This window comes from Bufo bufo, chromosome 6, assembly GCF_905171765.1.
Source record: "Bufo bufo chromosome 6, aBufBuf1.1, whole genome shotgun sequence".
Taxonomy (NCBI): domain Eukaryota; kingdom Metazoa; phylum Chordata; class Amphibia; order Anura; family Bufonidae; genus Bufo; species Bufo bufo.
Genome location: NC_053394.1, coordinates 276,536,070 through 276,557,075, shown reverse-complemented (window position 1 = coordinate 276,557,075; position 21,006 = coordinate 276,536,070). Strand labels below are relative to the sequence as shown.

At 45.5% G+C, this 21,006-nt stretch overlaps 1 protein-coding gene across 1 annotated transcript; it reads right to left on the bottom strand.

Annotated features, from left to right (window-relative positions):
* Positions 1-1,252: 1,252 nt before the first annotated feature.
* On the bottom strand, positions 1,253-17,619 carry LOC121004443 (proline-rich protein 29-like). The gene is made up of 6 exons (XM_040436658.1): positions 17,503-17,619; positions 10,559-10,649; positions 4,831-4,946; positions 3,448-3,644; positions 1,492-1,562; positions 1,253-1,379 (listed from the first exon to the last, which is right to left on the bottom strand). Exons 1-6 carry the CDS (start codon positions 17,569-17,571, stop codon positions 1,348-1,350), a joined length of 576 nt encoding a protein of 191 aa, XP_040292592.1. The 5' UTR covers positions 17,572-17,619; the 3' UTR covers positions 1,253-1,347.
* Between the last annotated feature and the right edge of the window lie 3,387 nt (positions 17,620-21,006).

Here is a 21,006-nt window from a genome sequence, read left to right as displayed (position 1 = left end):
ACTGGGGGGTGGGCTGGTGGGTTCACTGGGCAGGCGGGCCCCCAGGCAAGTGGGGCCCCCGGGCAACTGCCCAGCGTGCCCATTCGAAAAGACGGCCCTGCCTGAAGGAGCCTCGTTCATCTGTACAAACAATTATACGCAAGTACAAACAAGATGGGAATATCCAGCCATCATACCGCTCAGGAAGGAGACGGGTTCTGTGTCCCAGAGATGAACGTGCTTTGGTCCGACATGTGCAAATTAACCCAAGAACAAAAGCAAAAGACCTTGTGAAGATGATGGAGGAAGCTGGTAAGATTGTGTCAGTATCCACAGTGAAACAAGTACTGTATCAACATGGGCTGAAAGGCCACTCTGCCAGGAAGAAGCCATTACTCCAAAAGAAACCTAAAAAAGTCAGAATAATGTTTTCAAATGCACACCGGAACAAAGGCCTACATTTTGGAGACATGTCCTGTGGTCTGAAGAAACTAAAATTGAACTTTTTGGCCACAATGCCCATCGTTACGTTTGGAGGAAAAAGGGAGAAGCTTGGAAGCCTAAGAACACCATCCCAACTGTGAAACACGGGGGTGGCAGCATCATGTTGTGAGGTTGTTTTGCTGCAGGAGGGACTGGTGCACTTCACAAAATAGATGGCATCACGAGGAAAGAAGATTGTGGAAATACTGAAGCAACATCTCAAGACATCAGCCACGAAGGTTAAGCTTGGGCGGAAATGGGTCTTTCAAATGGACAATGACCCAAAGCATACTGCCAAACTGGTTACAAAGTGGCTTAAGGATAACAAAGTCAATGTTTTGGAGTGGCCATCACAAAGCCCTGATCTGAATCCAATTGAAAATGTATGGGCAAAGCTGAAAAGGCAATTCCGACCAACTATTGTGAGAAGCTTGTGGAAGGATATCCAAAATGTTTGACCCAAGTCATACAGATTAAGGGCAATGGTACCAAATATTATTGAAATGTATGTAAACTTTTGACTTTGCAGAAAATAATAAAAATGCCTTAAAACATTCTCTCTCTCTCTCTCTCTCTCTCTCTCTCTCTTTCATTATTCTGGCATTTGGCAAATAATAATGATGGTAATCCTAACTGACCAAAAACAGGAAAGGTTTATTCTGATTTAATGTTGGATATTGAGAAAAACATGATTATGTGTCTTTTTATATAGTGTATGTAAACTTCTGGTCTCAACTGTATGTATTCTTTTAGTATAATAAATACAATATCACATAGAATGGATCAATAATTTCCATTGTACAAAAATATAATTGTAAAGACTTATATACAGAATCTCAATGTAGACATTAGAAATATATATTTTAAAGATGTCTTCCGGATGTATTACATTCTTGCTTCAGTCAGGTCATAGTATTCTGAAAGAACAGGAAACATATGTCAGATAAGCGGGTGTCCTGTGTCTTGTCTCCCCCTCACGGTATGAAATGTCAATTTATTTAGTTTCATACAGTAATTGACCTAATTTACCTGAAGCTGGAGGGATGTCTGCTCCAACTGTGCTGGTGGCACTCAGGGGTGGAGGTGGCGGCACTGCCCGTCTGTGAGGATATATTGGAATTTATTACATCACCAGATTTTATATTCTACGGATATTCTCTACACTGCATCAATTAAAAAGGGGGTCAGCTACTCAAGCCCAGGAGTCACTCGAAGCTAGGCATAATCTGTAACATAGCCTAACATCTACCTCGTACCATTTGTGTCATGTGTCTTATATGGTAGACGGGCCTTCTGATCCACCTCGGGTACTAAGGCCTATGTGCATCCGCTAGCTCTTGCACCCCTATAGCCAGGGGCAGATTGGCCATAGACCTTACCGGGAAATTTACTGGTGGGCTGATGCCCAGGGGGCCGCCTGGCCCTCCTCATGGCCGGCCAGTGGCAGTTTTTGGGGAGGTAATTTGTGCTGCTGGCGGCAGTATTTTGTGATAGACTGTGGTATTTGGCTCTGTTAGGGTAGTATAATGTGCCACAGTATGGTATTGCTGGCCCTGCCTTCCATCAATTTGGACCCAACTTCAAAAACGGGGCCCCTTTTAGTATTATTTCCAGGGCCGCTTTGAATTCCCAGTCTGCCCCTGCCTATAGCTAAACCACTACCCTCAAGTAACGCCAGGAAGGCTGTAAATGGCGTCGTAGGTGACTGAGGAGCATTATACTGTCACGGCTGAGGATGGGGGAAATCCTCAGCCGTGCGATGTCGGTTGATGTTTTGGCTGCTTGGCCAGGACAGCAGGATTAGGGAGCAGGTCACCTCCTAAAGCGTCCCTAACCTGACCCTAACTCCTAGCTGCATGGGCCGACCTTAAAGGTAGGAGGACCCATGCTCCGGAACCTCGGATCCCTAACTCACCCTCCGACCGATCCCTGGACTAGGAGTCAAGGTAAGACGGCCTGTTCCTACTGTACACGGAGGAACAGGGGTCTCACTGGCCAAGCTGCAGGGAAAAAGGGGACACAAACAAACTTACGGATATGACAGGTGAACTATCCGAGTTCCACCTACCTGCCACAGCCTTGCTGACTGGATCCCTGTGCAAACAGGAATCCAGATCCATAAGCTGCACTAAACAACATAGGACAGGAAAACATCAAATAGACATCACACATAAACTTAACATAAACTAAAATGTGACATATGGTTTATGAACCACAAGGGTGGCTCTCACAGGCAGTAGGTAACCACAGGAGGCTGCTATCAGCTAAGCATGGCTGAAGCAACCTACTGAGCCCTGCCAAACACCAAGGCTATATCGGCCTAAGAGGCCACACCCAATGGTCAGACACACCCAGTGACATCACACACACTGGGAAGGGAGTTAACCCTTCCAGAACCACAGGAAAGGGAAAACACCAACTAAAGGGAAAGTGACCGACACAACAAACACACTGTGGTTGTTGCCGCAGGCAACGACATGGGTGGCAACCGTGTCCTGGGAGTCAGCCCCAAGGCCGGGACACTGCCACCACATGTACACAACGACAAACGTTGCCACGGGCAACCACAGTGCAGGAAAGGTGTCCGTGCACAGCACACACTACACAGAGTGCACACAGACAAACAACAGTGCATACATACACGCAAACTCCAAGGGAACCGCACACAAAGCTGTTGTCCGCGGCAACCGCACTTGAGGCTAACAACATTATGCCTCCAGCTGCGGTTGAAACAACAACCCAAACCGCGGGCAACTGTATGCGGCTCCCAAGGAGTCACGGCCAAAACCGTGGCCGTGACATATACATTGCCTGATGAGTCGGTGATGACCTTGTGTTTATACACATCAGGCAATTTCAACTGCAGTATAAAGAATAGGGGATGATTTCAGAATACCTTCCATTATAAAAGATTATATTCAGATCTGAATGATGACTAACAGGCCTTTATATCAGTCATGATTTACAAGCAAGCTAGCATCTCACTCTAGGTTACGTGCGGGTGAAACAGGCTGTGTGTCTTGATTGATGTGTCTGACGGTCGGCTCGCGGTGATGTACAGGCGCCATAGGAGGTAGTGTGGGATATGTTGGGTATGCTGGATAGCTGGCCGGGTATGACTCATAATGATGGTGGTAGACTGTTGGTTCGTCATCTTCAATTTCTACTGGCATGATACTTGGCTATAATGAAAACAGGAGAAATTAAATCATTAATATTTTTTAAAGATTTTTTTTCTGGGGCTGTAATATTGATGGCTGATAACCCCCAACAATCAGCTGATTGAATAGGCCACGGTGATCTAGTGAGCAATTCGCCTCCCAGGCACAGAGCCGTAAAATTGGTTGTGACTGTTACTGTTTTCACGGAAACAATGGAGTAACTTTACAAATACATGGCATTCCTTATCTTGTACTGATCCTGAGTTACATCTGGTATTATACCTGAGAGCTGCACTCACTATTCTGCTGATGGAGTCACTATGTACAAACATCACATTATGTATCTTGTACTGATCCTGAGTTACATCTGGTATTATACCTGAGAGCTGCACTCACTATTCTGAAGATGGAGTCACTGTGTACAAACATCACATTACGTATCTTGTACTGATCCTGAGTTACATCTGGTATTATACCTGAGAGCTGCACTCACGATTCTGCTGGTGAGGTCACTGTGTATATATATTACATTCACTTATCCTCTACTGATCTTGAATTACATTCTGTATTATACTTCAGAGCTGAACTCACTATTTTGCTGGTGCTGTCAATGTGTATATACATTACAATACTTATCCTGTAATGATCCTGAGTTACAACCAGTAGTATACTCCGGAGCTGCATTCACAATTCTGTAGGCTTTCATTGGAAACAGTCATCAAACTTGTTGACACATACACCTCTATCAGCTTAGATGAATTTCAGTACTGCAGTGGCCAGTTAGCCTACAATACAGTGCTTAGTGTAAGGACAAGAAATCCCAGAATTTCTGGAAGAATTACGCTCTAAATCCAGCAACATTGTGAGTACAGCTCTGGAGCATAATACAGACTGTAACAATGGAAGATAAGGCGTATGATGCTTTAGTTATTCTTGCAAACGATAAATGGTGTCTGATATAGACATGCACTTTACAGTAAATACTAAGTAGACTAGGGGCCTCTTGAGGTACCTTTCCCAAGGACTTCTGATCCTAAAATATCCATAGAGCCCTCAATTTCTTTACATCTATATGTGTTCCTAAGAAAGCTGGGCGACAACCAATAAGACCACTGCTACAACTCTTACAGTTGTCATCCACGTTTCTCAGTCACCTGAAAGGAAAATCTGATTATCCAGTGATACATCGCCCACACCAGACACATACCAGGGGAGTAGGTGGCGTAGACCCATAGCCAAAGCTGGAAAGAGCCGCCATTGTCATGTTGTTCATTATAACCTGATGCATTTGGGCGTTCTGGATCATCATCAGCTCTATCAAATCTGTAAAAGATAAACCAGTCTGAAGACAAACAAGCGACAGAGAGAGAAGTGTATGGTCCCAGGAACTATGGGGATGTTAGAGGGGGATGGCCGAATCTGGCTACTCTTATCCCACTTCATCAGGGGTTATGCCCTTGTGCAGGGCTCCACTTCTCTAAAGAGGTTGTCTGAGTTACAGAATAAAAAAGACATGGCAAGACAATAGTGCTAATAATGCTATGCTCTCTAGTCCAGCGCCACCATGTGTATTATACAGGATGTGATCGCTACATTGATGGGGAGCATGAAAGTGGTGGCACTGGACCTTGAGGTGTTCGGAATGGTAAGTCTAGTTTTTTTTTTTTTGCATTTTAATACCTTACCCTTTTAAGCATCCTATCTGCCTTTCACAAGGGATCAGAACGGAGCAGATGACCAAGGGTTAAGGTGGCCTTATATTTTAGACAAAAGTAGGTTGAGGGTTAAATGGTGAACAATCGTTACATTGACTCAGCCATGCATTACAGTCATTTAAAGGGGTTTTCCAGAAATTAAATGTTGAGGACTTATCCTTAAAGGGAATCTGTCACCTAGTTTTACCCTATAGAGCTGCGGACATGCACGGATAGATCTCCGCTAGCATGTCCGCAATATACCTGTCCCATAGCTCTGTGTGGTTCTATTTCGTTAAAAAAATTATTTCATAGATCTGTAAATTAGCCTGGTAAGGTGCCCAAGGCGTGGTTACTTACGGTTAAGGAGCCCAGCACCGCCTGCATCCAGGAATCTCCTCCTTGCTCATAAAGTTACAGTGCCGTAATCTCGCGATGTGCGAGCTAGCGCATGCACAGTGCCGGCAAAGTGTTCGTTCCCTTTCCTGGCATCAGCCTCAGTGAACGAACTGCGCATGCGCTAGCTCGCGCATCGCGAGATTACGGCACTGTAACTTTGTGAGCAAGGAGGAGATTCCTGGATGCAGGCGGTGCTGGGCTCCTTCACAGGGGGCGGTGCTGGGCTCCTTAACCATAAGTAACCATGCCTTGGGCACCTTACTTGGCTAATTAACATATCTATAAAATCCATTTTTAAATGAAATAAAACCACACAGAGCTATGGGACAAGTATATTGCGGACATGCTAGTGGAGATCTATCCATGCATGTCCGCAGCTCTATAGGGTAAAACTAGGTGACAGATTCCCTCTAAAGGGGTTTAGCATTTATCATGTAGAGAAAGTTAATACAAGGCACTTACTAATGTATTGTGATTGTCCATATTACCTCCTTTGCTGGCTGGATTCATTTTTCCATCACATTAAACACAGCTCGTTTCCATGGTTACGGCCACCCTGCAATCCATCAGTGGTGATCGTGCTTGCACACTATAGGAAAAAGCACCAGCCTATGTGAGCTCCCATGGTCCCGGTCACCAGATAGGCAGGCACTTTTTCCTGCAAGCACGACCACCACTGATGGATTGCAGGGTGGTCGTAACCATGGAAATGAGCAGTGTATAATTTGATGGAAAAATGGATCCAGCCAGCAAAGGAAGTAATATGGATAATAACAATACATTAGTAAGCGGCTTTTATTATCTTCCTCTACATGATAAATGCCACTTGCTGAAGTGACAAAACCCCTTAAAGGTCCTTTTACATGGGCTGCGGATCGGGCCACTTATAGAGAATGTGTGATTATACAACTGCTCGTTCCCAGTAACAGCCCTATGTAAATGTGGTGCCAATGAACAAGCAAATGCTCAATCAGGTGATCGCGTCTTGTATGTGCCTAACAATGAATCAGTGTGGGGACGAGCGATCACAGTAGCAATTGTTTGTCCCCCATACAGTGGAGATGATTGCTGCATGCAAAGGCAACTATACTCCGCACACAATCAGGCAATTATCAGGAACATTATTATTTCCAGATAATTGGATGAGCATTGGCTCATAATAAAATAGCCTTGATGTCATGGACTTTCCTTGACAGGTGCAAGGAGATCAGTGAGACTGGCAACACGTGGTTTGATCTGACAGGTTCCTTGTGGATCAATTTGTGTCTGTGTTGTTTCTGGTAATGACCACACTCCTTGCTTCAGGTGTTGCTTATGTGGTCATTTAACCTTCCCTATTTATTTTGGATTCTCCCACCATGCTGTGCGGTTTAAAGCTTCAGTCTTGTTGTGGATTGCTGGTGTTTGGATCTCGGTGGAGTTCCTGTGCTTCTATAGCTATTTGAAGTTAAGTGTCTCCTTCCCCTGTTTATTGTTGGGGTTTTCTTGTTTTGTTCTTTTCCCTGCCATTTGTGTTTAGGCATGAGGGAGACTCCTGTTCGTCTTACCGTTTGGAGGAACAGGTTGTCTCTTGTCCTGACATTAGTACCAGGGTACTACAGGGTGAGTTAGGACTTTAGGTTCCTGTGTATGAACTCACCTACCTCTGGGGTCAGTTCATACTTGCAGTCAGTCAGGACTTTGATTAGGGTTTCTCTAGGAGGTGACCTGCTCCTTTCCCTAGTTACCAGGCCTTTTCCCCTCACCCCGTTCCCTCTTGCGTTTGGTGTGGGTTTCCCTCCCACACCGAAGCATGACACTTGAGGATTGGTCTTCAAAATATCTTATTGGTGGGGGTCCAACTCCCAGTACCCCTGCTGTTTTAAGGAGATACAGCACTTGGATGAGCATTATGGCCCCTTTATTGTATACCAGGCACAGCCCTGTACATTTAATAGCGGCTGTGCTTGGTATTGCAGCTTAATCCCATTCACTTGAATAGGACTGATGGATGTGACATCATAGGTCAAAGACTGTGGCCCCTTCAACCAGCTGATCTGCAGGAGTGCCAAGAGTTGGACCCTCAATGATCTGATATTAGTGACCAATCTTAAAGGAGCTTTGCCACTTCAGCCAATAGCATTTATTATGCAGAGAAAGTTTCCATGGTTACGACCACCCTACAGTCCAGCAGCGTGGCTGTGCTTGTACACTATAGAAAAAGTACAAGCTTATGTGAGCTCCCACGGTCTTGGCCACCAGAGAGGCTGGCATTTTTTCTTAAAGTGTGCAAGCACGAGCACCACTGCTGGATTACAGGGTGGTCGTAACCATGGAAACGAACAGAGTGCAATGTGATGGAAAAATGAACCAAGCCAGCAAAGGAGGCAATATGGACAATCACAATACATTAGTAAGTGCTTTGTATTAAAGGGAGTCTGTCACCACATTTGGGCATATTAGACCGATCAAATAGGGTTATATGATCCACCCAGAACTTATAAACGGTACCTTTGTTGTAGAAAACTGACTTTTCTTTTAGCCGAAAATGAACTTATAAGGTTATGTTAATGAGCCCTCTCAAGTGCCCAGGGCGGTCTCTCAATCCTCGGAGCCCCAGGCAGCACCTCCTCCACGGCTCATAACCCCGCCCTCCGTGCGCCTCTGCCCGCCCGTTTACTCCCCTCCCCTGTCCTCTTCCTCTGCGGCTGTGCGGTCCAAATCGTAGCGGGTGCATGCGCAGTAGGTATCGCGATGCCCTGCCAGGAGCGGGCATCGCATTGCGCAGGCGCCCGCTACGATTTGGACCGCACAGCCGCAGAGGAAAAGGACAGGGGAGGGGAGTAAACGGGCGGGCAGAGGCTCACGGAGGGCGGGGTTATGAGCCGTTTAGGAGGTGCTGCCTGGGGCTCCGAGGATTGAGAGACCGCCCTGGGCACTTGAGAGGGCTCATTAACATAACCTTATAAGTTCATTTTCGGCTAAAAGAAAAGTCCGTTTTCTACAACAAAGGTACCGTTTTTAAGTTCTGGGTGGATCATATAACCCTATTTGATCGGTCTAATATGCCCAAATGTGGTGACAGACTCCCTTTAACTTTCTCTACATGATAAATGGATGTGGACAGCACACATATAACGTTTATATACAGTGATCCCGCAAGATACAATGGCCTCAGGATACAATATTTTCAACATACAATGGTCTTTTCTGACCCATCGTAAGTTGAAACTAGACTCAACATACAATGTCTCAGACTCAGATCCAACCAATCAAGGCCCCTTCTCTGGTAAAATAGCTGTAGTAGTTGCTAGTTCGCAGCTATTCCTGACTGTAAGGACTTGTTATATTTGTCTTAGTTATCTGCTTATTTTTCTTAAATCTTAATTTTCTCCTATCTTTGACATTATGAAAATTGTCGCGCGACATTGGTCTTAAGGATAGTCCCAGACAACCGCTTTGAATTGTCTATACATGTTCAATAACACCTGGTGATGGACAATTGATCTTTCTGGGAATGTCCTTTCATGGAAAGATCATTTGTTAACTAGCAGCTATCAGATGAAAATTAAAACAAAAACAACTAGCCTCTTTCCAGACAATCACAACCTGGCCACTGGTCAACTAAAACAACTGATCATTGTTGAATTTCACCAGACAAATGATGTTTTTTGTTAACATTATCACTGATCAACTTTAGACTAATGTGTATGACCACAGTTAGGCTAGTGTGTATGACCACCTTTAGACTAGTGTGTATGACCACCTTTAGACTAGTGTGTATGACCACCTTTAGACTAGTGTGTATGACCACCCTTAGATTAGTCTGTATGACCACCTTTAGACTAGTATGTATGAACACCTTAGACTAATGTATATGACCACACTTAGAGTAATGTGTATCACTACCATTAGACTAGTGTGTATGACCACCTTTAGACTAATGTATATGGCCACCCTTAGATTAGTCTGTATGACCGCCTTTAGACTAATGTATATGGCCACCCTTAGATTAGTCTGTATGACCGCCTTTAGACTAATGTATATGACCACCCTTAGATTAGTCTGTATGACCGCCTTTAGACTAATGTATATGACCACCCTTAGATTAGTCTGTATGACCACCTTTAGACTAGTATGTATGAACACCTTAGACTAATGTATATGACCACTCTTAGAGTAATGTGTATCACTACCATTAGACTAGTGTGTATGACCACCTTTTGACTAGTGTGTATGACCACCTTTTGACTAGTGTGTATGACCACCTTTAGATTAATGTATAGGAATATGATCACCGCTAGACTCGTGTGTGTGACCACCCTTAGAATAGTGTGTTTGACCTCTTTTAGACTAGTATGTATGAACATTTTATGTGTATGACCTCCTTTAGACTTGTGTGCATGGCCATCTTTAGAATAATCTGTATGACCACCTTAAGACTAATGTGTATGACCACCTTTAAACTAATTTGTCTGAACAACCTTAGGGAATTTTGGCGCAGGCAGCTGCACCGAAATTTCACTGAAATCCCACCAGCAGCCATGTCCTTTCTACCTTCTATTGAAATGAATAGGAGGTAGAAGTGAGGATCATGGAGCAGTGGCTTAAAACCGCCGTAAAAATTTCAGCGTGGGTGTCCACGCCATAGTTCCATGGCAAAAGACTTTGTGTGAACATATCCTTAGACAAGTGTGTATGACCACATTTATAATAATGTGTATGAGCTCCTTTAGATTTTCCTGCCCCAGGACTGGAGATTATGGTTAGAAGGAGAAGGGGTGCACTTACTTTCATGTGTCCTCATTGTACCTGATGTCAGAAGACGTAATATTGTACATTATTATTTAGTTCACCTCTCACCTTCTTTAGCACGACCATATCGGATCGGATGAGACAGAGGAGGGGTAAAATCTGTCGGAAGTTGCTGGATAATTGTTGGCTGTTGAGAAACCTAAGGAATAAACGCAAAGACAGGGTCCAAATCTTACCCATAATATCCATCAGCCTGCGGATTTATTACATTACATCTATATATATATATATATATAAAAAAGGACGTATGTGTGTATGTACAGTATGTATGTATGTGTGTATGTACAGTATGTGTGTATGTACAGTATGTGTGTGTGTATGTACAGTGTGTATGTACAGTATGTGTGTATGTACAGTGTGTATGTACAGTATGTGTGTATGTACAGTATGTGTGTATGTACAGTATGTATGTGTGTATGTACAGTATGTGTGTATGTACAGTATGTGTGTATGTACAGTGTGTATGTGTGTATGTACAGTATGTGTGTATGTACAGTATGTGTGTATGTACAGTATGTGTGTATGTACAGTGTGTATGTACAGTATGTGTGTATGTACAGTATGTGTGTATGTATGTATGTGTGTATGTATGTTAGGGTTGCCACCTTTTCTTCAAGCCAAACCCGAACACGGGTGGAACGCATCGGGACCGGAAGTTGCGTTCCACAGGCCAGAAGTGGGTCCAGCTGTGGAGCGCAAGCTGTAACAGAGGAACGGGCCAAGCAGACAGGATATCAGAGAGGACAGTAGGGTAAAAGGAAACACAAGGAGGAACAATAGTAAAAGAAAATATTTAAAGGAGGAAGGGAGTGTCTGAAGACAGCACTGCCCTGCGCTAGCATCACAGCTGATCGCCCGCAGTGACAGCTGATCGTCCCCGCTGCTGACACCTCATCGGCCGCCGCCGCTGACTGACACCCGACGCCACCGCTCACTGCCAGCTGTCAGTTGTGCAAGTCTGCAGTTTGAATCCTGCGCCCGGGTCTGAGAAAGGCTTGTACCCGGGCACAGGATTACAAACCCGGACTGTCCGGGTCATCCCCGTACAGATGGCATCCCTAATGAATGTATGTATGTTCTGCCAAAACTCAAAAACACAACCATTCATTTCATCGAAACTTAGTATACACATCCCTTGCTACCTGGAAAGTAATCTTGCGGGGGTCTGCATTAGCCAATACAAGGCTGCAAGTCTTTCTCTTCTTATCCCAACTGCCATACACATGGTCACATGTCCCTTATCAGCCAATAGAAGCTTGCAGGTCCTACTCCAGGTTGCCATAACAACTGATCACAGGTTTTAGCAGTTCGCAGGTCCTGAAATAGTCAGTCATATGACATATGACGGCACAACTACACTGCTACATGCATGGGGGGCAGGGGCCTCTATTAAACGGACGGGCGCTGTGGAGTTCACTGTTAAAGGGGCGGGCGCCATGGAGTTCACTGTTAAAGGGGCGGGCACCGTGGAGTTCACTGTTAAAGGGGCGGGCACCGTGGAGTTCACTGTTAAAGGGGCGGGCACCGTGGAGGTCACTGTTAAATGGGTGGCCACTGTGAAAATCACTGTTAAAGGGGCGGCCACTGTGAAAATCACTGTTAAAGGGGCGGTCACTGTGAAAGTCACTGTTAAAGGGGTGGTCCCTGTTAAAGGGGCGGCCACTGTGAAAATCACTGTTAAAGGGGCGGTCACTGTGAAAGTCACTGTTAAAAGGGCGGTCCCTGTTAAAGGGGCGGCCACTATGAAAGTCACTGTTAAAGGGGCGGTCACTGTTAAAGGGGTGGCCACTGTGAAAGTCACTGTTAAAGGGGTGGTCCCTGTTAAAGGGGCGGTCACTGTGAAAGTCACTGTTAAAGGGGCGGTCACCGTTAAAGAGGCAGCCACTGTGAAAGTCAATGTTAAAGGGGCGGTCACTGTTAAAGGGACGGCTACCGTGAAAGTCACTCTTAGGCGATCACTGTTAAAGGGGCGGCCACTATGAAAGCCACTGTTAAAGGGGCAGTCACCATTAAAGGGGCGGACATTGTGAAAGTCACTGTTAAAGGGGCAGTCACCGTTAAAGGGGCAGCCACTGTGAAAGTCACTGTTAAGGGGGCGGTGACCATTAACCACCTCAGCCCCCAGTGCTTAAACACCCTGAAAGACCAGGCCACTTTTTACACTTCTGACCTACACTACTTTCACCGTTTATTGCTCAGTCATGCAACTTACCACCCAAATGAATTTTACCTCCTTTTCTTCTCACTAATAGAGCTTTCATTTGGTGGTATTTCATTGCTGCTGACATTTTTACTTTTTTTGTTATTAATCGAAATTTAACGATTTTTTTGCAAAAAAATGACATTTTTCACTTTCAGTTGTAAAATTTTGTAAAAAAAACGAGATCCATATAGAAATTTTGCTCTAAATTTATTGTTCTACATGTCTTTGATAAAAAAAAAATGTTTGGGTAAAAAAAAATGGTTTGGGTAAAAGTTATAGCGTTTACAAACTATGGTACAAAAATGTGAATTTCCGCTTTTTGAAGCAGCTCTGACTTTCTGAGCACCTGTCATGTTTCCTGAGGTTCTACAATGGCCAGACAGTACAAACACCCCACAAATGACCCCATTTCGGAAAGTACACACCCTAAGGTATTCGCTGATGGGCATAGTGAGTTCATAGAACTTTTTATTTTTTGTCACAAGTTAGCGGAAAATGATGATTTTTTTTTTTTTTTTTTTTTTTCTTACAAAGTCTCATATTCCACTAACTTGTGACAAAAAATAAAAACTTCCATGAACTCACTATGCCCATCAGCGAATACCTTGGGGTCTCTTCTTTCCAAAATGGGGTCACTTGTGGGGTAGTTATACTGCCCTGGCATTCTAGGGGCCCAAATGTGTGGTAAGGAGTTTGAAATCAAATTCTGTAAAAAATGACCTGTGAAATCCGAAAGGTGCTCTTTGGAATATGGGCCCCTTTGCCCACCTAGGCTGCAAAAAAGTGTCACACATCTGGTATCTCTGTATTCAGGAGAAGTTGAGGAATGTGTTTTGGGGTGTCTTTTTACATATACCCATGCTGGGTGAGATAAATATCTTGGTCAAATGCCAACTTTGTATAAAAAAAATGGGAAAAGTTGTCTTTTGCCAAGATATTTCTCTCACCCAGCATGGGTATATGTAAAATTACACCCCAAAACACATTCCCCAACTTCTCCTGAGTACGGAGATACCAGATGTGTGACACTTTTTTGCAGCCTAGGTGGGCAAAGGGGCCCATATTCCAAAGAGCACCTTTCGGATTTCACAGGTCATTTTTTACAGAATTTGATTTCAAACTCCTTACCACACATTTGGGCCCCTAGAATGCCAGGGCAGTATAACTACCCCACAAGTGACCCCATTTTGGAAAGAAGAGACCCCAAGGTATTCGCTGATGGGCATAGTGAGTTCATGGAAGTTTTTATTTTTTGTCACAAGTTAGTGGAATATGAGACTTTGTATGAAAAAAAAATAAAAAAAAAATCAGCATTTTCCACTAACTTGTGACAAAAAATAAAAAATTCTAGGAACTCGCCATGCCCCTCACGGAATACCTTGGGGTGTCTTCTTTCCAAAATGGGGTCACTTGTGGGGTAGTTATACTGCCCTGGCATTTTCCAGGGGCCCTAATGTGTGGTAAGTAGGTAAATGACCTGTGAAATCCTAAAGGTGCTCTTTGGAATATGGGCCCCTTTGCCCACCTAGGCTGCAAAAAAGTGTCACACATGTGGTATCGCCGTATTCAGGAGAAGTTGGGGAATGTGTTTTGGGGTGTCATTTTACATATACCCTTGCTGGGTGAGAGAAATATCTTGGCAAAAGACAACTTTTCCCATTTTTTTATACAAAGTTGGCATTTGACCAAGATATTTCTCTCACCCAGCATGGGTATATGTAAAATGACACCCCAAAACACATTCCCCAACTTCTCCTGAGTACGGCGATACCAGATGTGTGACACTTTTTTGCAGCCTAGATGCGCAAAGGTGCCCAAATTCCTTTTAGGAGGGCATTTTTAGACATTTGGATACCAGACTTCTTCTCACGCTTTGGGGCCCCTAGAATGCCAGGGCAGTATAAATACCCCACATGTGACCCCATTTTGGAAAGAAGACACCCCAAGGTATTCAATGAGGGGCATGGCGAGTTCATAGAAATTTTTTTTTTTTGGCACAAGTTAGCGGAAATTGATATTTTTAATTTTTTTCTCACAAAGTCTCCCGTTCCGCTAACTTGGGACAAAAATTTCAATCTTTCATGGACTCAATATGCCCCTCACGGAATACCTGGGGGTGTCTTCTTTCCGAAATGGGGTCACATGTGGGGTATTTATACTGCCCTGGCATTCTAGGGGCCCTAAAGCGTGAGAAGAAGTCTGGAATATAAATGTCTAAAAAATTTTACGCATTTGGATTCCGTGAGGGGTATGGTGAGTTCATGTGAGATTTTATTTTTTGACACAAGTTAGTGGAATATGAGACTTTGTAAGAAAAAAAAATAAAAATTCCGCTAACTTGGGCCAAAAAAATGTCTGAATGGAGCCTTACAGAGGGGTGATCAATGACAGGGGGGGTGATCAATGACAGGGGGGGTGATCAATGACAGGGGGTTGATCAATGACAGGGCGGTGATCAGGGAGTCTATATGGGGTGATAACCACAGTCATTGATCATGCCCCTGTAAGGCTTCATTCAGACGTCCGGATGCGTTTTGCGGATCCGATCCATCTATCAGTGCATCCGTAAAAATCATGCGGACATCTGAATGGAGCTTTACAGGGGGGTAATCAATGACAGGGGGGTAATCAATGACAGGAGGGTGATCAGGGAGTCTATATGGGGTGATCACCACAGTCATTGATCACGCCCCTGTAAGGCTTCATTCAGACGTCCGGATGCGTTTTGCGGATCCGATCCATCTATCAGTGCATCCGTAAAAATCATGCGGACGTCTGAATGGAGCTTTACAGGGGGGTAATCAATGACAGGGGGGTGATCAGGGAGTCTATATGGGGTGATCACCACAGTCATTGATCACGCCCCTGTAAGGCTTCATTCAGACGTCCGGATGCGTTTTGCGGATCCGATCCATCTATCAGTGCATCCGTAAAAATCATGCGGACGTCTGAATGGAGCTTTACAGGGGGGTAATCAATGACAGGGGGGTGATCAGGGAGTCTATATGGGGTGATCACCACAGTCATTGATCACGCCCCTGTAAGGCTTCATTCAGACGTCCGGATGCGTTTTGCGGATCCGATCCATCTATCAGTGGATCCGTAAAAATCATGCGGACGTCTGAATGGAGCTTTACAGGGGGGTAATCAATGACAGGGGGGTAATCAATGACAGGGGGGTGATCAGGGAGTCTATATGGGGTGATCACCACAGTCATTGATCATGCCCCTGTAAGGCTTCATTCAGACGTCCGGATGCGTTTTGTGGATCCGATCCATCTATCAGTGCATCCATAAAAATCATGCGGACATCTGAATGGAGCTTTACAGGGGGTTGATCAATGACAGGGGGGTAATCAATGACAGGGGGGTGATCAGGGAGTCTATATGGGGTGATCAGGGGTGATCAGGGGCTAATAAGGGGTTAATAAGTGACGGGGGGGGGGTGTAGTGTAGTGTAGTGGTGCTTGGTGCTACTTTACTGAGCTACCTGTGTCCTCTGGTGGTCGATCCAAACAAAGGGGACCACCAGAGGACCAGGTAGCAGGTATATTAGACTCTGTTATCAAAACAGCGGCTAATATACCTGTTAGGGGTTAAAAAAAACACATCTCCAGCCTGCCAGCGAACGATCGCCGCTGGCAGGCTGGAGATCCACTCTCTTACCTTCCGTTCCTGTGAGCGCGCGCGCCTGTGTGCGCGCGTTCACAGGAAGTCTCGCGTCTCGCGAGATGACGCATATATGCGTGACTGTGCGCAGGGCTGCCACCTCCGGAACGCGATCCTGCGTTAGGCGGTCCGGAGGTGGTTAAAGGGGCGGCCATTGTGAAAGTCACTGTTAAAGAGGCGGTCACCATTAAAGGGGCAGCCACTGTGAAAGTCACTGTTAAAGGAGCGGTCACCGTTAAAGGGGCGGCCATTGTGAAAGTCACTGTTATTTAATATAAAATTGCAATAAATAAATACCCGAGCAACGCCGGGTCATCAGCTAGTAATTGATAATAATGGAAGAGCTTTGGAGCAGATTTATAGGAAAAAAATAACCGATAATAATCAGGACTAGGCAGCTCAGACCTGCCTTCTGAAAATCGCTGCAGGGACCCCCTAATCAATCATCCTAAGCATTTTGCTGCTGTCTGCTGTCGTGGAAGCATGTAGTATTGGCTTGTAAGCTTTCAGTGGGCCCTTAGAATACATTTTACTGGTGGGCCCTAGGCACCCCAGTCCAACACTGGGACCAGCCAACATCAGGACAAGCAGAAGCAGGTAACGGCTTGATGCTGTTTACGGCCAGGATGTGCTGATGCAGAGGTGGTACGAAGTATGAACACATGAAGTTATGGGATAGGGGTGAAGAAAGGAACCTGATCTCTATGAGGTTGCGGGTCCATCTGGAAATGTGTAGAATAAATATCAAAAAATCTAAATAGCCCCCCCTTGTGGTAGGGGAAAAAGTTAATAGAGAATGATGTCATGTGCAAATGGAGGGTCATAATCATGTGCAGGTACATAGAAAAAGGGGAGAGGACAACCTCAACCTACAGAGGTAGGCCCAATCTCAGGTGCTACCGCTATAGCTCCTTGCTGAAAATGTTTGTACCACCAGCACTCCCCAAGCATTCCTGAAGGAGTATGTATAAGGGGCGCAGAGGCAGCAGTTTTAAGACGTACATTACACATTGTAGGCGAGGGTACCCTGTTACAGATTTACATTAGTGCCATTGAATCCACGCGTTCCATGAAAAATCCCATCCCATAGCAGCATTTGTATACCGGACTGTGGACTTACCGCAGGAGGGATGATCTGTATTCCAGAATTGGTATAGTATGGGGTATCCGCAGGCCATGACTGAAACATAGTGCCCACAGGGACGAGCCACCGAGGCACAGGGCTAGGAGCAGGAGGTCAGTGCTGTGTTGCGTGAGGAGAGTCCAGAGCAAATGAGAAGCACTGGGCAGACTGGGAGAGGCTGGCACTCCCTGCAAGTGGTTACTGAGGAGACGTGTGTACACAAATGCAGCAAGTCCTGAGTACTCGGCTTACACGGTGTTCTGTGCAAATCTGCTGCCCATACAAATCTGCTGCCCGCGTCACTTCCTGTCTGTACGTGCGGCTTCTTAGGTAGGTGTGTTCTAAATCCTGTAATCTTATTGGCTATATGGAGGGCTTGTCTCAGGGCAGCTGATCTTAACAGCTGCTTTCGGTGAACGCGCGGGCAGCAGATTTGCACAGCGCAGGGCTGTGTGAACGCGCAGGGGCAGCAGATTCGCATGGTAAGCACAGTGTATGTTATTTGTGCTTAAACCTATATAGGGCACAGTTGGCAGACTCGGAGGGGGCATCTTTTATTGGGGGACAGTGGGCAGACTTGGATTGGGCATCGGACACTTAAAGGGGGCCTCCGATGCATCATGTAAACCTATATAGGGGACAGTTGGCAGATTCGGAGGTGGCATCTTTTATTGGTGGACAGTGGGCAGACTTGGATTGGGCATCGGACACTTAAAGGGGGCCTCCGATGCATCATGTAATCCTATATAGGGGACAGTTGGCAGACTTGGAGGTGGCATCTTTTATTGGAGGACAGTGGGCAGACTTGGACTGGGCATCGGACACTTAAAGCAGGCCTCCGATTCTTCATATATTCAAAGCAGGGCAGCAGATTTGCACGGTAGCCTCAATGTATTTTATCTGTGCTGAAACCTATATAGGGGACAGTTGGCAGACTTGGAGGTGGCATCTTTTATTGGGGGACAGTGTGCAGACTTGGATTGGGCATCGGACACTTAAAGCAGGCCTCCGATTCTTCATATATTCAAAGCAGGGCAGCAGATTTGCACGGTAGCCTCAATGTATTTTATCTGTGCTAAAACCTATATAGGGGACAGTTGGCAGACTTGGAGGTGGCATCTTTTATTGGGGGACAGTGGGCAGACTTGGATTGGGCATCGGACACTTAAAGCAGGCCTCCGATGCATCATATATTCAAAGCAGGGCAGCAGATTTGCACGGTAGCCTCAATGTATTTTATCTGTGCTAAAACCTATATAGGGGACAGTTGGCAGACTTGGAGGTGGCATCTTTTATTGGGGGACAGTGTGCAGACTTGGATTGGGCATCGGACACTTAAAGCAGGCCTCCAATTCTTCATATATTCAAAGCAGGGCAGCAGATTTGCACGGTAGCCTCAATGTATTTTATCTGTGCTAAAACCTATATAGGGGACAGTTGGCAGATTCGGAGGTGGCATCTTTTATTGGTGGACAGTGGGCAGACTTGGATTGGGCATCGGACACTTAAAGGGGGCCTCCGATGCATCATGTAATCCTATATAGGGGACAGTTGGCAGACTTGGAGGTGGCATCTTTTATTGGAGGACAGTGGGCAGACTTGGATTGGGCATCGGACACTTAAAGCAGGCCTCCGATTCTTCATATATTCAAAGCAGGGCAGCAGATTTGCACGGTAGCCTCAATGTATTTTATCTGTGCTGAAACCTATATAGGGGACAGTTGGCAGACTTGGAGGTGGCATCTTTTATTGGAGGACAGTGGGCAGACTTGGATTGGCCATCGGACACTTAAAGCAGGCCTCCGATTCTTCATATATTCAAAGCAGGGCAGCAGATTTGCACGGTAGCCTCAATGTATTTTATCTGTGCTGAAACCTATATAGGGGACAGTTGGCAGACTTGGAGGTGGCATCTTTTATTGGAGGACAGTGGGCAGACTTGGATTGGCCATCGGACACTTAAAGCAGGCCTCCGATTCTTCATATATTCAAAGCAGGGCAGCAGATTTGCACGGTAGCCTCAATGTATTTTATCTGTGCTAAAACCTATATAGGGGACAGTTGGCAGATTCGGAGGTGGCATCTTTTATTGGTGGACAGTGGGCAGACTTGGATTGGGCATCGGACACTTAAAGGGGGCCTCCGATGCATCATGTAATCCTATATAGGGGACAGTTGGCAGACTTGGAGGTGGCATCTTTTATTGGGGGACAGTGTGCAGACTTGGATTGGGCATCGGACACTTAAAGCAGGCCTCCGATGCATCATGTATTCAAAGCAGGGCAGCAGATTTGCACGGTAGCCTCAATGTATTTTATCTGTGCTAAAACCTATATAGGGGACAGTTGGCAGACTTGGAGGTGGCATCTTTTATTGGGGGACAGTGTGCAGACTTGGATTGGGCATCGGACACTTAAAGCAGGCCTCCGATGCATCATGTATTCAAAGCAGGGCAGCCGATTTGCACGGTAGCCTCAATGTATTTTATCTGTGCTAAAACCTATATAGGGGACAGTTGGCAGACTTGGAGGTGGCATCTTTTATTGGGGGACAGTGTGCAGACTTGGATTGGGCATCGGACACTTAAAGCAGGCCTCCGATGCATCATGTATTCAAAGCAGGGCAGCAGATTTGCACGGTAGCCTCAATGTATTTTATCTGTGCTAAAACCTATATAGGGGACAGTTGGCAGACTTGGAGGTGGCATCTTTTATTGGGGGACAGTGTGCAGACTTGGATTGGGCATCGGACACTTAAAGCAGGCCTCCGATGCATCATGTATTCAAAGCAGGGCAGCAGATTTGCACGGTAGCCTCAATGTATTTTATCTGTGCTAAAACCTATATAGGGGACAGTTGGCAGACTTGGAGGTGGCATCTTTTATTGGGGGACAGTGTGCAGACTTGGATTGGGCATCGGACACTTAAAGCAGGCCTCCAATTCTTCATATATTCAAAGCAAGGCAGCAGATTTGCACGGTAGCCTCAATGTATTTTATCTGTGCTGAAACCTATATAGGGGACAGTTGGCAGACTTGGAGGTGGCATCTTTTATTGGGGGACAGTGGGCAGACTTGGATTGGGCATCGGACACTTAAAGCAGGCCTCCGATGCATCATGTATTCAAAGCAGGGCAGCAGATTTGCACGGTAGCCTCAATGTATTTTATCTGTGCTAAAACCTATATAGGGGACAGTTGGCAGACTTGGAGGTGGCATCTTTTATTGGGGGACAGTGTGCAGACTTGGATTGGGCATCGGACACTTAAAGCAGGCCTCCGATGCATCATGTATTCAAAGCAGGGCAGCAGATTTGCACGGTAGCCTCAATGTATTTTATCTGTGCTAAAACCTATATAGGGGACAGTTGGCAGACTTGGAGGTGGCATCTTTTATTGGAGGACAGTGGGCAGACTTGGATTGGGCATCGGACACTTAAAGCAGGCCTCCGATTCTTCATATATTCAAAGCAGGGCAGCAGATTTGCACGGTAGCCTCAATGT

Bases quoted from the DNA above. Each gene is read 5' to 3' on its own strand.
- LOC121004443 (XM_040436658.1), bottom strand. From the start codon at position 17,571: ATGTTTCAGTCATGGCCTGCGGATACCCCATACTATACCAATTCTGGA. The intron at 10,650-17,502 runs GTAAGTCCACAG...TTTATTCCTTAG, and splicing joins TACAGATCATCCCTCCTGCG to GTTTCTCAACAGCCAACAAT. The intron at 1,563-3,447 runs GTGAGATGCTAG...ATATCCTCACAG, and splicing joins TCACCCGCACGTAACCTAGA to ACGGGCAGTGCCGCCACCTC.